We start from the raw sequence: 17,517 nt of genomic DNA, 5'->3' as shown, positions 1-17,517 counted from the left end.
ATGCGAAGAGTGGCCAGCATCACGAATAGCTCAGAGCTGTCTCTGTGTAAATGGTTAAGGCAGACCATAAGCAGACAGGAAGCTGGAGTCGCTCAATAGGCAACTGCATCTATCAACAGGAACTCAGAGAGAAAAGGCCATGAGGAGGAAGAGAAGCCTAGAACACAAGGACGAAATGGCCTGAGTGGGAGAAAGGAGAGCTAGCAGAGGGCTCCAGAAGTGAGGCTGAACATATGCCATGGTACTGGCCATCAGAAGTACCTGAAAGTCTTAGTCAGTAAACTAAGAGATGCGGGGAGGGGAAGGCACAGAAGGCAGCAAGCACACAGCCGAGGAGAAAATGGGAGACCGAGTATAGATGGCACGTGGCAGTTCCTTTTTTAGGAAGTCTGGGTAGGCAAGGGAAGAAAGACTGATGAATAACTAGAAAGGAAACAAATGTCAAAGATTCTTGTGGTATTTTCAGTTCAAATGATGAATATCAAGCACAATAAAATAAGGGATATGAATAATTAAGAAACAGGTAAAACCATAAAATATTTACAAGAAAAAGAATGCAACACAACTGCTTACTAACTTCCTATTACCATCACAAATATTTTTAGTTTTTAATTCTCATCTCTGTTATCCATTCTATGCTGACAAGTTATGATGCAATTTATAACAATAACAAAAAATCTTTTCATGAAGGTGCAGAGTGACAAAGATGAGAAAAAGGTGTTTTAAATTCTTATATTGCTTTTCAAACAACAAAAATCTAAAGATGATCATTTTTATCCCTATCCCCCATCTAAACTAAGATGCATGTCTTGGGCAGGTAACTTTGTCTCTCTGGCCCTCACCTTCCACATGTGTGAAATGGAAGGTTAGATTAATGATCTGCAAATTCTATATATTCTGTCAATTCAGGATTCCCTTCTAAGGCATCACTTGACTGGCAAGAAGCAGCCTCACACCTTTAAAGATGGAGAATTTACCACCTATCATGGGAACTCATTTCTAGTGACAGAGAGCTTTAAACTGATAGTAATAGAGTTTTGTAAACCCAGCCCAAATTTCTCCTCCTGAAATTCCCTCTCCCTAAGTTTTCAAGCTACTCTCTGAATCACACAAAACAAGACTTCTTATTCCTTTCAGATATTTGAAAATAGTGATTCTGTCCCTAATCCTGATATTCTTCCAAGCTAAACAATAACAGACTCTCCTTGGGAGAAGAAAGGAAAGAGAATATTGCTCACCGATAAGATGATGTGGAACTTCTCGATCGACTTCTTGAGTGACTATAGGAGACAGACCTTGTTCTGTGTCTTGATTTGGTTTCAGATTTACTTCGAGATCTACTTGGACTCCTGGACTGGCTATCATCATCCCGACTAGGCGTCTGCTCATCACTTGAACTCTCCTGATTTCTTGGTCTACGGTTTAAGCGTGCTGTCTTTCTTACTTCATCAAAGAGAGACCCAGGCCGAACTTTATTTTTGCTTTTAATTTCTATTCTCAAGCCTTGTGGTTTCATTTCAGGCACAGTGGTCAACACCTTAACTTCCACAGCACTGGATGTGGCATTAGGTGCTGCCAGGTTCCCCACACCTTGCAGGGGCTTCCATTTCTTATCAATGAGGTTGATCTGGCTCTTCTCAGCCACCTCCTTCTTCCCAGTACTTTCTCCAGCACTAGCCAAGCTAGCAGAGCTGCTGTCCTGTTTCCCCACTTCACCCAACACTTTACTTTCGGACATGCTGCTTTCCTGTTTTACTACCTCTGCTTGAGGATGTTCCGCTGCCATATCCTGCTTCAAAACAATGTTTATATCTGGGGTATCAAGCCGTGCATTTCCTAGAGGGGAAGTCTCCTCTACTTTTGCTGGGGAACTCCTATCAGGAGTACAGATCTCCATGTTGTCATCTGTTTGAAGCACATCTTCCACTCCATTGGGAACACTTTCTTCAACGTGCTGAATGTTTTGTAAACAGGCCACATTTTCCTCAGTATTTAAAGCTGTGGGAGAAATACTGAGTTTACTATCATCTTTAGTAAACTGATCAAGATCTGATGAAACAGTCACTGTATTATGTTTACCTGAAAGGTTGTCCTCTTCACTGGATTTCTCAGTTTTTAGAATATTATCTTTTATGGTTTCATTGTTTTCAGAAACTTTTTTCTCTTTTGATTCCGGAGTAACTTGCTTGTCATCAATCTCCTCCTCCTCCTCTTCACCAAATTCTAGTGGAGGCTGCCAGTGAAATGCTTGCTTTCGTTTTGGAGCCTTATGCTTTTTGTCTTTTTTCCCTTTCAATTTCTCTTTCACTTTTTTGGTGTGTTCTCTTTTAAGACTTTCCTTTGACCCATGTTTGTGCTTTTGTGGCTTTCCCCTATTGTTTTCCCAATTGGAACAGGACCCCTCAGAGTCAGAAGTTGATGTGCGCTGTTTGCTTGATTTCCAAGCACCATTATCATCAGGCAGTGAAGTATTTGTGGACGACCTGGTTGTGGGTTTGACTTTGATGTGAATTTCACTAACCTCTGATTCAGAATCGGATGTGGCCTCACCTTCCTCCTTGTCAGAGGATGGATGGGAGTCATTTTTACTGTTTTTAGTTACATCTCGTTCTGAATTTGACTCAGAGTCCCATTTACTACCAGCATAATTCTTCCTTTTGGGCTTACTGCCATTTCTAAGGTGATCAGAAAGATTCTCTTTCGAAGTTCTTTTTTTTGAATGAGGGCATTCCCGTTCAGACTTGGATTTTTCTTCACCTCTGTTTTTTTCTTGTTTATTATGTGTTCTTTCCATTTGGCCCTGCTTCTCTTTTTCCTGGGCTGACTGTGTGGCCTGAACACTTGACTGCTCACTGTCTGAAGAATAATCTAAAGATGATCTGCTCTCGCTATACTTTCTCACACATGAAGACCTGTCTCTACCTTTGACATATTTACTGTGAAGTGTCTTTTCAGAGCTGCTGCTATGCTTTTTATGTGAAACACTATTTTTTTTCCCACTGGATCTAAGTCTCCTCTTAGCTCGCCTTCCATCATCACTGCTAATAGAAGTATATGAAGATGATCTACTACACTGTGAATGATCACTGTATTTATTTCGTGAATGAGATCTAGATGATGGAGACCTAGACCTTGAATGTGAACTAGCTAGACTACGTGATCTTGTATATGATCTGGAATAAGATCTACTCCTAGAAGATCTGCTCCTTGACCTTGGTGAGCTTTCTGAACTTCTATCACTGTATTTTGAATAAGTGCTCTGATCACTTTCTGAATTTTTTTCTCTTTTATGGTAGGATGATGAGCTACCAGTCTCTTTAATATTTGCTAAACTGTAAGTGCTTTGGATGGGTAGCAAATGGGTTGTTTTAGCTTTCATTTCCTGAATTCGCTCATAAGAGGGCTTCCAAGGTTTCTGTCCAGGCTTCCATCTTGAAGGGGGGGGACTGTCACTCAGTGGTATTACAGGAATATTTTCTGCTACAACTGGTTGTACTACTACATTTTCATTTTGTGCCATGGTTGCTCTTAAAGGTTCTGTTTTAACTGGTTTATTTTCACTTAACTGAGAAGCTGTTTTTCTTGGTGATTTTGATGCTCTCTTTCGGTGCCCAGACTTGGAACTAGATCTGGACTTTGATCTACTTCGAGAATGTGATGAGGACTTTGACGCAGTCCTTGATCTTGAGCTTCCTCTAGAATAAGACCGTGAGTGAGATTTTGATCTGTATGAGTCTCTGCTGGAATGGGTTAAAGAGCTCTGGACATCCTTATCAGATTTAGACCAGTCTCTCTTTGATGAGTGATGAGACGACAATGAGGAAGAACGAGAACTCCTTTCTCTATCACAAGAGGATTTCATTCTTCGAGTGGAAGATTTTGAGGATTCTATGTCAGACGGTATAAGAATCCTTCTCTTCTTTGTTTGTTTGTGTCTTCTGCAGTGTTTCTGCTTTTTCCCTTTCTTTTTATGCTTAACCTTTTTTTCTTTTCTGCGTTTTTTATGGTGGCCATCAGAGTGTCTTGCTGTACTAAGGTCTGAATAATATCCATTATAGGACCATGATCTGGATCTCTGAGACAAGCTTCTTTCATCCCATCGGCTTGAACAGGGGTCACTTAACCTATAGAAAGGACATAATATTCATGCGGTTATGTATAAGCATGTTTTCTACACCTTAAGACACAGCTTTGTTAATAACAAAGTTCTTGACCCCATTAACACTTTAAGCACACGCAGGAAGCGTGAATCAGAGTTATAGGCCTGGTCTTGTTATACTTTCAGAGACACACACTAAGAACTACTAACAAATTCACTTACAAAAGGATTTTTTTTTAAGCTAAGCAAAGAACCTTACATTTGTTAGGAAATGTTTTTGAAAACCAAACCAACTAATCACAAGAACACTGCTGAACTCAAATCACAAGAGTTCCTGGCTGTTATCTGCTCACAACCCTCTGCCTCTAGGAACAGTTTTTGAGGGTGAGTCAAACCAAGGTCTCAAACAATCTGTTGATTTTCTGAAGATGCAGGATAGCTGCTTGAAACTAACATGAAGCTTGTTTTTTCTCCACCTCAGACAGGTAATCCAGATTTCCCCTAAGACTGTAAACTACTTAAAACAGAAATTGAGGAAAAAGTACACGAAAACAGATACAGGCTTTACAATCTGAGTGTTAATGTCAAGGCTCAGAATTGAAAGTCCTCAGCACCACTGTGTCTGAGCCGCTTCTATACAGCAGATGCATTCCTTTTCCTCCTTTTCACAATTCCAAACCACTCTGCAGGATGTCCCCAGAGAAAAAGAGAATACTACCATGGAGGATTACACAGGGTCCCATTAGTATATTTTTCACTAGCTATTCTGGGGCCTATCCCCTTCCTAAAATAAATATTCAACTGTGGGACATCACTGAAGGTAAGAGATGTGTACACTTCTAAAAAAGCAAGTCTCTGCGATCAAAAGTCAACATGAACACCGAGTGCAGGTTTTCCTATTTACCAATGAACTCATCAGTGACCTGGCTGGCTAGGACAGAATCTGCTATATAATTTCTAAGTCCTAATTATTATTATTATTTTTTGAGACAGAGTCTCGCTCTGTCACCCAGGCTGGAGTGCAGTGGCACGATCTCAGCTCACTGCAAGCTCCACCTCCCGGGTTCACACCATTCTCCTGCCTCAGCCTCTCTAAGTAGCTGGGACTACAGGCACCCGCCACCACGCCCGGCTAATTTTTTGTATTTTTAGTAGAGATGGGGTTTCACCGTGGTCCCAATCTCCTGACCTCGTGATCCGCCTGCCTCAGCCTCCCAAAGTGCTGGGATGACAAGTGTGAGCCACCACGCCCGGTCTCTAAATCCTAATTATTTCTAAAATTGACTAAGAGGTCATTAAAAGACACAGGCTTATAGTTTTTGTTAAGGAAAACAGGATTTTGATTTAAAAGCCCAACTAGTTAACAGTACTACTTTCATCAAGTAGTCCCAAATGTATTTCCTTTGGTCACAGTCTGACTGTGAATCTTTCACTGAATCTTTAATGAAAAGTCCAGAATTGTATCCAATCCCTTTAACATTTAAAATATAACAGACACAGGATTGTGCTTATACTCAAAATTCTTACTTATCTCCTTTACTCCATTTTTCTCCACTAGGTGGTCTATATGCTCTTAATCTCTGCATTTCCTCTTTCCAGTGAGGAGGAGTTTCACTGCTGTCATCATCATCTGACTCAGAACAGGATCTTGATCTTGGAGGTGTGTGATAGCGCTTTAAAAACAAAAACAATAGTATTTTAAAAAATGCCTCTCCACGACAGTCTGCTATGTGACAGAGTTAAGTAAAAGACCCAATCTCAGATCATCCCATCAAAGGTAATGATTGAAGTTACCAAAAGGATGGTCTAAAGTTCTTTTTTTTTTTTTTTTTTTAGTTTTTAACTTTTATTTTAGGTTCAGGCGAAGTTATTTCAAACAAGGCATTAAAAGAGATGGGCAAGGCTGAGATTCACCTGTAATCCACATAAAATTTTCCTCTTTAAAGTCTTAATGATTTCTCAGCATACTCACTGATGGTTTCACATGTTCCTCCTTTCATACTCAATTAAACCCATTCAAACACAGCAGTATACTTTGATCTAACAGCAATACCTTCCCATAACCATGGAAAATACAATTAGTTCCCTGAACAGATTTTGTATTATATCTAAAATTAAAGCTAGGACTTTGAAAATAGGTAAAAATTTTTTATTAGATACATAATTTCAAAAAAAGTCTTATCACACATACAATTGTGCCCCTTCCTTTAATCTTCCGTCCAGACTTTGATACAGATGGTTTCTGATCACTTACAATGGGTGCAACATCAGGAATCTTCCTAGGAAAAGAAGATTGTGATGAAAATTAAAAATAAGCAAAGAAGCTAGAATTTTTAATAATGAAAACACATTATGTTAAGCTATTAATTCAAAGATACATGCCATTTTGCAATAGCTTTTTAAAACAAGACAATATCAGGCTTTAAAAAATATTTAATGAACTAAATGATAACTTTATGCAGAGAGCTAATTATAAATAAGGACTCTTATACTTTTCAGCTTTCAAAATAACTCTTCATAGGGAACTTATCAATGACACCAGCCATTATGATATTTCTGTTCATGAAACATTTTCTTTCAATAATTCTAAACTTGAGTCTAACACACAAAATACATTAAATACTATTTTCTCAGACCAAATCTAAAGCGACACATTCACTTTTCCAATGCAGGAAGTAATTGTTGAACAAGTTAACAAAAGTAACTTATTTATGATACTAAATTGTATCTCCAATCATCATGCAATTAATTATGCACTATTCAAATCGGAACCCATGCTTCATCACTCAAATGGATCCAAAGAATTCAACTAACTCTCTATTCTGATAACTAAAACCTCACCTCTCTAATAAAAGGCAAAGGCAAGAAGATCAGGAATAAAATCTTTCCAGATCACCAATAAGGGCTTCCCTGACCAACTTGCCCAACCTCCTCTCCCTACTAGAATGTGAATTCTGAAAGGTAGGGTACGTATCACTCAATAATCTGGTATCCCCCATATTTCCTACGTATCATTCATTAATCTAATACTCCCATACTATCTTTCAATGTGCTTCAAACATGGATCATGTTCCATACATGAGTGTGGAATGCAATGAGCTGACGGAACTGTGTTATCGGAGAAATAAAAATAAATAGTTTAGTCATCCTACTTACGGTTCAGGTTCTGCAGTAACAACAGGCATATCTCTTCTCAGTAAAAATCGGTTCTCAGGCACTGGAGGAATCTCTTCTGGGCGGACCACAGGTTTTTCCCTTTTAGCACTGGAATCAACTGACCTTTTTTCATTGGTATCACTCCTCTCAGAGTGACTTAGAACAAACCAAGTCACTGATTAAAATGTATAATATTTGCATTTCATAATAAAAGCACATAAAATTAGTTACTAAAACAACAGCATAATTAACGATAGCTTACAAGTCTCACTCAAAGGAGTTATATGATTTTCACAAAGAGAACAATATCAACCCAGTGAAAAACCCAAAGACTAGAATTTTGATAGGAAAATTGTTAAATGATCCTAACTTTTTTATTTTAAGAGTTCCAGGAGGCCAGGCATTGTGGCTCACACCTGTAATCCCAGTACTTTAGGGGTCTTAGGTGGGAGGATTGCTTGAGGACAGGAGTCAGAGACCAGCCTGGTCAACATAGCGGAAGACCCTGTCTCTACAAAAAATTTAAAAATTAGCCAAGCATAGTGGTATACGCCCGTAGTCCTAGCTACTCAGGAGGCTGACGCAGAAAGATCTCTTGAGCCCAGGAGGTGGAAGATGCAGTGAGCTATAATTGTGCCACTGTATTCCAGCCTGGATAACAGAGCAAGACCCTATCTCTTAAAAAAAGAGTTCTTAGGACTATTTTCACCCGAAAACTGAAAACACACAAATCTTTGAAATGAAATGCCTATGCTACCTACTCCTAGATTTGCCAGATTTCAATTTAAAGTTTAAAAAATGCTATCCTTTTTCAATAACAGGTAATAAAATTGAGTTTATAGAATTATACATACTTTTCCCATTCCAGAGTGTTTGTTTTTAGGTAAGAGTACATTGGTGTTTTACACGTACCCTTTTGGGTTCATTACATGTTTATTCCTTGGCTCTTCTGAACTGCTTGCTTCCTTTCGCCTCTTTTTAGAATGTTTAACTTTTGGCCTCCTCTTATGTTTCCTCCTTCTGCTTCTCTCATGTTCAATTTCACTTTCTGAAGATGATTCTGAAGAAGAAGAGGAATTGGAAGAGGAATCCGAGCCTTCTGAATGAGTTGGTTTCTTCCTTTTTTTCTCAAAAACTTTTAAGAAACATTAATAAAAACATTAGTACTAAATTCAGTGCCTACCTTTCAGAGTAAAAAATGTGATTACTGAATATCATAAAATATGCTTTACATACAGCAAACAAAAAATGAAATGTAGACAGTTTTTTTCAAGTTTATAATAAAATTACTGGCAAGATTGTAAGGTAGTAAGTCCCTTGTCTTTATGAAGCCTATATTCTTGTTGGGTCAAGTAACAAGAAATAGGCCCGGTGCAGTGACTCATATCTGTAATCCTAACACTGTGGGAGGCCAAGGTGAGCAAATCACTTGAGGTCAGGAGTACAAGACCAGCCTGGCCAACATGGTGAAACCATGTCTCTACTAAAAATAACAAAAATTAGCCAGGCATGGTGGTGCATCCCTATAATCCCAGCTACTCCAGAGGCTGAGGCAGGAGAATCACTTGAACCCAGGAGGCAGAGGTTGCAGTGAGCCGAGATAGTGCCACTGCACTCCAGCCTGGGTGACAGAGCAAGACTCTTGTCTCAAAAAAAAAAAAAAAAAAAAAAAAGAATTGCATAATATGACAAATGATAAGTGCTAAGACAGAAAAACAAAGCAGTGTAAAGGGAATAGGAAGACTAGGGGTAGTTTAACATAACATTTGAACAGAGACTTAACAGCAAGGGACAGTGTCATGCAGATATCTTAACAAAGGGTGTTCCGGACAAAGAGAATAGGCAGCACAAAGTCCCTGAGTGGTTGGCATGTCTGAAAAAAGGTCAATGTGCCTGGAAGGCAATGAATAAGGGAAAAGAGTTTAGAGAGACAGCAGAGAGCCAGACCAGTCAGGGCCTTAGAGACCACCATAAAGACTTCTGCTTTGGATGATTGAAGAAGGGAGTCCTTGGAGGGTTCTGTGCAGGCGTGACATGAATGCAAACTATGGTTCAAAGGGATCACTCTGGTTGCTGTTAAGGACAGACCACAGCAGGCCTAGGATATAAGCAATGAGACCAGTTAGGAGGCTATTGCTGCTGACAAAAGATTATAGAACGGAGGCAAGGTAAACAGTTACGACGCTACGGCAATAATTCAGACACAAAATACTGGTGGTGTGGATAAGGCTGGTGGCAAGGAAGTAAGAAAAAGTAAGATCTGACAAGATATGCTAAAAGATTAAACATGTAGGGTATGATTCGGGGCACCAAGGGCTATTGCTATACCACTAGTTCCACTACTCAAATCTAGTTACAGTCTTCAGCAATGCTTTACCTGCATCTTAGCTTCATCTACTGTCAAAAAAGTTCTTACCATCTTTTATTGATTTTGTGGCAAGTACTCCACAGTCAATAACTCGCACATCTGCATATGGTCTGCTTGCAGCATCGGTCTTCAGATTTTCAATTTGTTCGATTACTTCAAAACCAGAAATAACCAGTCCAAAGACGACATGCACCCTGTCATAATACAAATTCAAGAAACAACTGGTTTGATAATTAAGCTATAAACAGTAATCAAGACAATTAACTGTAATCAATGACATGTCCACACACCTGAAAATAAAACCAAACTGTTTGTTGTATGAAGCAACTAGAATGGAATGAGAACTTGAAATCTGCTTCATAAAAGGAAACGATTATGCAAACTGGGCCTCAGTTTTCTGCCTTTAAAACAATGGTTCTTAACCATTATAGGGTAAAGAGTCTGGTAACATTCAGATTTCGCTTGGTACTTGGGAACCTTCCTTACAGGGACACATGATATTGTACTGCTTACTATCTGACCCATTTTGGAAAACTGAAGAGAAAAAAAAAAATAAAAAGAATTATATTGCTGAGAAGCCCATCCATGAGCACAGATTGACTCCTTCAGTCACATGAGAGCCATGGGGTCTCAAAACAAGTATATTCTGTGATCCTAAGGAATAGCTTTTGCTATGAGATTAAGCCAGACATCAAGAGTGCTCCCTTGAGGGCTCAACCATGGTCCAATCTCTCTTTATGGCTGGCCACCCAAACACTTCCCCAATGTAGTAAGAATGTAACTCTTACCCATCCAGGTGTGGAGCAGGCTTTGTGGTACTATGTAATAAACATCAACACAAAGATGATGTCAAACACGATGTGTTCAGGTGAAGAGAGCAGAAAGGTTTAAACACAGCATGTAGAGAACAAAGAAGTAAAGATAAAAAGATAGGGGAAAAAGTTAAACATGATATATATCTAACCTTAAAAACCCCAAAACAGCAATAGTAGCCATCTTACTAATTTAAAAAACTCAAGATTATAATGAATTACAACCATCTCTATTAGACTATATGTATGCATACATATGAAATCAGTTTGACTTGTAGCCATAAATACACAGCATGAATACACATAAAAATTAAAGTTACTCTCAACTCCAAAACAACAAAACAAAACACTTAAAAAAAAACCCTCAAAATTTATCAGCGTAATTAAATAAGAAAAGCACCTCCTATTTGCCCTATGGAAAGAAAGTGTGATTAACATTTGCCCCAAACACTTAAATGTTTTCTTATTTGTTATTTCTCATACTGAGTCAGTCCACATTTTTAGGCAGGCAGAGGTAGGTCTCAGGAGTTCTGTTTCCAGAATTCCTGCCCATCTTCCTTCACCCAAGGTGAAGCTCTGACACAGCAACTCTGAAAATGCGATAGGGAGAAAAGCTTCAATCTGCCATCCCTTCTGACAGCAAAAAGTAATGATGGATAACATTACAGACATTTTAAATTTCCTTGGCCCAGAAAACACCCAACTGGCTTCTTCTACAGTCACCAACTGATAGACAGTCACTCTTGGGAAGCCTACAGGGTATATTTGGTTAAGATATTTTGAACCCAAGCTAGTTTTCCCATAGCATTTTCACAGATCTTCACATTATATGAATTGCAGTGGAAAAAATTCAAAAGCAGATAATTAGTCTCAGAATTATATACTACAAGCATCTTGATTTATAAGAATGAGAAACAGATATTTAAGAGATAGAAAACAGAAATTTGAAAGAGAGAAAAATATCACTAGATGTCAGGCCATGTTAAAGCAGTAAACTGTACTAGAAGCTGCCATATAAATTTCTGTATTCATTTTAAGGCAATTTTAAGACATGTAAATGAACAAAACCCAGTTTTTAACCTTCGTAACAATGCTAAAAATATTTATTCTACGAGGATTTGTAATGCTTATACTTACATTAAGAATATTCGGTTCTGTAAGAGCACTACAGAATTTAATTTAAAAAAATTAAAATGTCAACTTAAGAAGTTCCAGAATTTTAAAGGAAATACTAAGTTTTAAAAGCAAAAATCTCAAATATTCCTTAGAAGATTGAAAAGTGGAAATTCATGCCAATGTAATTATAAAAATAAAAACAGGCAGCAAAAAGAAAACAGAACAAAAACTATCTAGTGAATTAGTGAGCCACTAGTATTTAAACCATTAAACTAGCATCCAGAAACCACCTTGGATGGTAACTTCAAGATAGAAATGTGCTTTAATTATAAAACTTTACCAAAGTACACTAAAGACAAGAAATTGGTACAGAAGCTAGTGACTCTATTATATGAAAGATGTAAAGAGTGCTTTTATTTTTATTTGTTTGTTTATTTTGAGATGGAGTCTCACTCTGTTGCCCAGGCTAGAGTGCGATGGCACGATCTCGGCTCAATGCAACCTCTGCCTCCCGGATTCAAGTGATTCTCCTGCCTCAGCCTCCTGAGTAGCTGGGATTACAGGCATGCGCCACCAGGCCCATCTAATTTCTGTAACTTTAGTAGAGACGGGGTTTCACCATGTTGGCCAAGCTGGTCTCAAACTCCTGACCTCAGGTGATCCACCTGCCTCAGCCTCTCAAAGTGCTGGGATTATAGGCGTGAGCCACCACGCCCAGCCAAAAGTGCTTTTAAAAAAGTAAATTTTTCTACAGTGTAAGGGATCAGCCCCAAATATGTAGAAGTAAAAACGATGTATGGTTTCCTGATTAGATACATTCCTTCTCCTTCTTTGATCCTTTCTCCCATGACTCACAGATCCTGCAGTATTGGGGAAAGCCTGCAAATTTTTCTTAAAACATAAAGAGCCCAATTCAATTTGCCATCTTGGCTGATAGAAAGGCTGTAAAAACCACTTTATGGCAAACCTTTGGAGAAAATGGTGGAATAAAACATTCCAGAGTAGTGTAGCGATGCAGCAACATACTACTTGAGACTCAATTTGAGGATGGAATAGCTATCTTTATGACATTCAAGTTTAGTTTTTAATTCAAATGAAAACTGCCAAGAATAGGCAAACTTGGTCCTTTATAGCAGTAGTGCAGAAAACAAATGAAGACACGAATGACTCTTTCAAGGACAACTCAGCCTGCCCATAGTGCCTAAACCTGATAGGAATGATTAAAGTCCATTACTTGCATCTGCAACTCAAGATACAGAAATATAAGTCTGCACTTTAATTGGGTTAGATTACATATTAAGAATACTAAAAGTATTTAACAAAAAGAAGCCCTCTGGGGTTCTCAACCTACATTCCAGGAGTAGAAATCCCAATGTAAAGCAGGGTTACTGGCACTTGGCTAATACGTGGATGAACAGAGGACATTAGCCAAAGAGGGTTACAAAAGGGCCGAGAGAAATAATATTCACAGTCCAGACTATTCAATTCTACTAAAAGAGGCAGAGAGCTCATCTCACTAACTCTTAATCTTTCAAAACCTTCAATTAAAAAAAAATTGCATTGATCTTAAAAGCGGCTGTTTAAAGAGCTATGCAATGGTGACACATGCTCAGTAAGTTAAGGCCAGAGGCTATCAAAAATGTTTAAATTTATATATGCTTATGAAAACATACCTAAAAAAGAAAAAACCACAAAGAACATTTCAAATTATAAAACCTTTCAATATTTATGCATTTCCATTTTTCTCTTGTACTTAAAGACAGTGATTTTTCAGTTTTCCCGACCCCTGAATCTACTTTAAAAAACATGTGTGCAAGGTATTTAAGCCTTATAAATCCTAGAAATTGACAAGTGTCACTGCTACTCCAAAAACAATCTATAGTTTTATACCATTATCAGAGAACCTTTTGCCCTTATACAGAAATGACTAATTCCACACTGAAATGAGAACTAAAACCATACTATAAACTAATAACCCCACTCCCCCACCAGAAGATGTACAGGAACTTGGTGGAAACAAGCCACTGAAGTTAAAATATAGTTCCCAGGATTAACCATGAAAAATAAAATGCACTTGTTTTACATGTACTGCTGCTATACAGATAAAGCAGAAAGTTTTTTTTTTCTTAAAATGTTTCAATGCACATAACAACAGAATTAAAGAGATAAAGGCAAAGAAAGAGAGAGAGCCTTAGAGTAATGAGACATTACCTGTGGAGCGCACGGTGTAACACTCTTTCTGTAAATTTTACACAAAAATGGCAAGAAATAAATTGTAATACACTTTTAAGACAAGACTGAATCTATGTTTTAATATCAATATAACTTTGAAATTAATTATTTTCAAGTTTTATGCAGAGCAAGAAAGCTTTTTTAAATGGAGGGCTCTAAATTTTCTTTCATATGGGATATTTACGTAGAGATGAATTATGCTTAAGAAAAGCATAGTGGCTAAGTGGGAATCTATTTAGATCCTTAATATTGTAACATAGAGTGCCAATAATAGCTATTAACATATTACATTTCCTTTCACAAATCCCAGAAATTAGCTAAGACAACATTTTCTCAAAAGAGAATAGTGTATCTTGCATACATACATAAATATAAAAATCTGAATGCCCAGGACCAGTTACTACCAGTTGAAAGCAAAAATTTCATTAGAAAAAGGTGAGTTAAGATCATCCAAAATAAAATTTCAAGGAACTTTTAACTAATTCACATCAAATAATTAAAGAACCTTTCATGCTTCTACATTTGAAACCTTTGTTTGGTGACATATCACAACAGACTACTTTCAGGAGTTAATGAGCAAATGTTTGGACCCTAGTTACTGTTCAGTGATATTAGATACACATTGAAGTTAAGTCACTGAACATAATAATAAAGCAGCATTAACTACAATTTTAGGGACCTTCTCAGAGAATAAAAAGGCAAGAGAGATGAAAGCGTAAGTGCAGTCAAATCTTAGCCACAATATCTTCTTTTCCTGTCTAATCTCTGATTTTCCCCATTATGAAGTTTTTTTTTGGAGAACACACACTGACCAATTTTTATCTATATTTAAACAAATAAATCTATTACTACTCAGATCAAAATACTATTATACCATGAACAAAATGCTTTATAAGAGTTTTGAATGTAATAAATCTTGAAATATTTAAAAATAAGCTTAAAATTATCATAAAGGCATTGACAACATGAATAAGTCAAAAAAGAACATAATGTTTGAAATAATGTGGAGTTTTCAATGAATGTTGCAAAAAAAAAAAAATAAGTGACTGTAGGTGTAAAGTAGTACAGAAGAGGGAAATAAAGATAACTTCTGTCCACTTTAGCTTTTAACATGCAATGCTTTCCCTTCAACTCCTGAAACTATCACGCTGTCAGGGAAGAGGCACCAAATTGTAAAGAATGACAACACTTGTATAAGGGTAATGGAAACTAACCAAGCCACTTGACAATGCTCTACCCATGTGTTCCAAAAGTCACCAAAATAGAAGTGCTTTCTAAAATTCAGCAATAATGTTAAGATAATACACACCAAACATTACTCGATAAAAAATTTCTTCCACATTGCTAGCACATAAGTCACATAAACATTAAGTTACTAAGCCTGAATGTTAGGGATGACACTTGATATTCAGAGAATATGGTTTATGGCTAAGTTTCACGAACATCTTTGCTCATGAAAAAATCTGAAATTAACATATGAAGGTATTACCCCAAAAAAAGGAAGGAAAAAGCTAGAGCTTCTCAGGTTATTAACACTTACTAGCATTTCTTCTTACATAAATTTATGAATATGTGGGTAGAAAAAGCATTTCTACCCCGAATCTAGTTTTATTACCCAAAACATCAACACAGCTTTACAAACCCCTTAAAACCAACTACTCCTCAACTCTCCTTGCTCCACTACTTTGTAATAATCAGCACTTCTCTCCCATTCAGGTACTTGCAAGTCAGATTCTTAAATGACATAAAACATATTCTAAAACTTCTTATGCCCCGCCCCCCCCATTGCCCTATTTATGACTGTGAAAATGTAGCAAACATGTTTTGTTTAAAGTTCAAAGTTTGACTCTTCTATATTATCTTGTTTTCTTACATTGTTATAATTATTAATGACCACTGACAGTGGCCAGTGACAGGAACTGTTCTTGCAGGGTCTGCAGATCTCTACTCTATGGCTGCGCAGACTCATGTTCTAACAGCAGCTGAAGAGACTTCTGTTGCTCTTGATTTAAGATGAGCCCAATACTTCTTTAAGACATTTTTCAGACTAATGAAAACTAGGCAATTATGACTATTTCCATTAGGCAAGACAATGTTTGCACATAAATCATTCCACACATTCAGGAACTTACAACTACCCTACAAAATACCTTCTTCCTTTTACATCCATATTTTCATACCAATGTTTAAGAAAAACGAACTCAAGGTACATAGGAAACTAAAATCAAGGTTTCCTGACAGCTATATTAGTGTCCTATCCCAGAAGTTACTACAACGCTATAAACTATTTACTCAATCTTTTTCATGACTATTTTATACAACATATTTGTCTTTTTCATTAATGTATATAAAGACAAAAAAATTACAGCCAGAATTAATAAGCTATCAGTAACAGCAAAAGGAGAAAGAATGTTTCCCCAAATGTCATTTTGTTTTCCAGCAAAATGTTTGATGCTTCTAATCCTTAACTAAAATAAATTCAGAGCAGAGTGGTTAATAAAATTTTGAGCTTAAATAAGCTTAAATTTATAGTAAAGGCATTAATAATATGAATAAGTATGCAGCATTCTTTTTCTAGCTATCAGTTTCTTCCAGATTGTAAATAAAATTTCTATAACCTGGACTTTACATGACTTTTCAAGAATTTAGCATAATCTACAGAATGAAAAGGTCGGACTAGATAATCTCTAAATCCCTTTCCACTCTATGACTTTATAATTCCAGCTTTTACTGTGGTTTCTTCCTATTCTTTAACCTAAAAAATAAGAATACAAAGGACAAAATAAATACCAAATTAACTTGGTAACTTTAGTCCCAAATCTTTGAATTTCTTCAAAAATGTTCAAAATAAAACCACTGTTTCCTTAGTGATTCATGGGGATAGTGCCATATATCACTTCTTCCACATTTCTTGAGCAGTACTATTCCAAAAAGAATCAAGTTTTCTTCTATATAGACCCCCGAGAGCAAAATCATTATGACAAATACAGTACTAGAAATAAAGTTACTGTAAAAATTACAAATAGATTTATAGAAGAAAATCTGATTTTCATCATATATATAATTGTTCCAGCCAAAGAAAGCAATATATGCAAAATTATGTTGAATAAAAATGACATATGCCTAAGGAAGGGGGAGTTTTTTAATGTGTAAGTAATGAAGACAGTAGTTAATGCACAAAACATAAGAATCCTTGAGGGATGTCTTGCAAATACCCACACTAACAGCACCAAATCTACTCCTTAGGAATTGCAAAGTAGCAGATTCGTAACAAAAACTACAAAAACAATTTTGCAAGGATGTATTAAAAATCCTTATTGAGACTATAAAGCAGGAACTATAAAGACAGTTCTTTTTATTTTACCACCATTCTTACACTATCCTTTCTTTTTCAGATTCCAGAACTGCCACTCAAAGTGCCATATGAGGAGCTGTGGTAACAGGGTAAAAGGCAGGAGCCATCCTTTGGAAGCCATCAGCAAGCTCTGTGACCATCAGAGCTATTATCTGTGATCATATACATAACCTGAAGATAGCATATCATACTTTTTTTAATACTTTCAACTCCAAAAGGCTTTGGGCTTGTAAAAACATAGTTTCAAAGATTTTTATTTTATCAGCCACCATCTCCATTTTTACCTATCCTTCCCATAAATGCAAGGATATGTTTTAGTTCTGAAACATGAAAGTTAATTTGATTTTATCCTGCAACTCTTGAGAACTGATCTTTCTAG

At 36.9% G+C, this 17,517-nt stretch overlaps 1 protein-coding gene across 13 annotated transcripts in view; it reads right to left on the bottom strand.

The window, feature by feature from the left end:
* Window positions 1-17,517, bottom strand: part of NKTR (natural killer cell triggering receptor) — a 50,035-nt gene that overhangs the window by 7,783 nt on the left and 24,735 nt on the right. For 6 of the 13 annotated variants that reach the window (XM_009445282.5, XM_003309735.6, XM_009445278.5 and 3 more), the window contains 7 exons: window positions 10,412-10,441; window positions 9,672-9,817; window positions 8,168-8,390; window positions 7,256-7,411; window positions 6,291-6,378; window positions 5,627-5,772; window positions 1,239-4,124 (listed from right to left, as the gene is read on the bottom strand). In XM_009445282.5, the coding sequence (XP_009443557.3) occupies window positions 1,239-4,124; window positions 5,627-5,772; window positions 6,291-6,378; window positions 7,256-7,411; window positions 8,168-8,390; window positions 9,672-9,817; window positions 10,412-10,441 (3,675 nt within the window). Of the gene's footprint in view, window positions 1-1,238; window positions 4,125-5,626; window positions 5,773-6,290; window positions 6,379-7,255; window positions 7,412-8,167; window positions 8,391-9,671; window positions 9,818-10,411; window positions 10,442-13,762; window positions 13,785-17,517 lie in introns of those variants that run through there. The other 7 variants (XM_009445280.5, XM_054680579.2, XM_009445279.5 and 4 more) reach the window with 5 other exon arrangements.

The sequence above is a fragment of the Pan troglodytes genome, chromosome 2, assembly GCF_028858775.2.
Source record: "Pan troglodytes isolate AG18354 chromosome 2, NHGRI_mPanTro3-v2.0_pri, whole genome shotgun sequence".
Lineage (NCBI taxonomy): Eukaryota > Metazoa > Chordata > Mammalia > Primates > Hominidae > Pan > Pan troglodytes.
The sequence above is the reverse complement of the archived record's forward strand: the minus strand, read 5'-3'. Positions and strand labels throughout refer to the sequence as shown.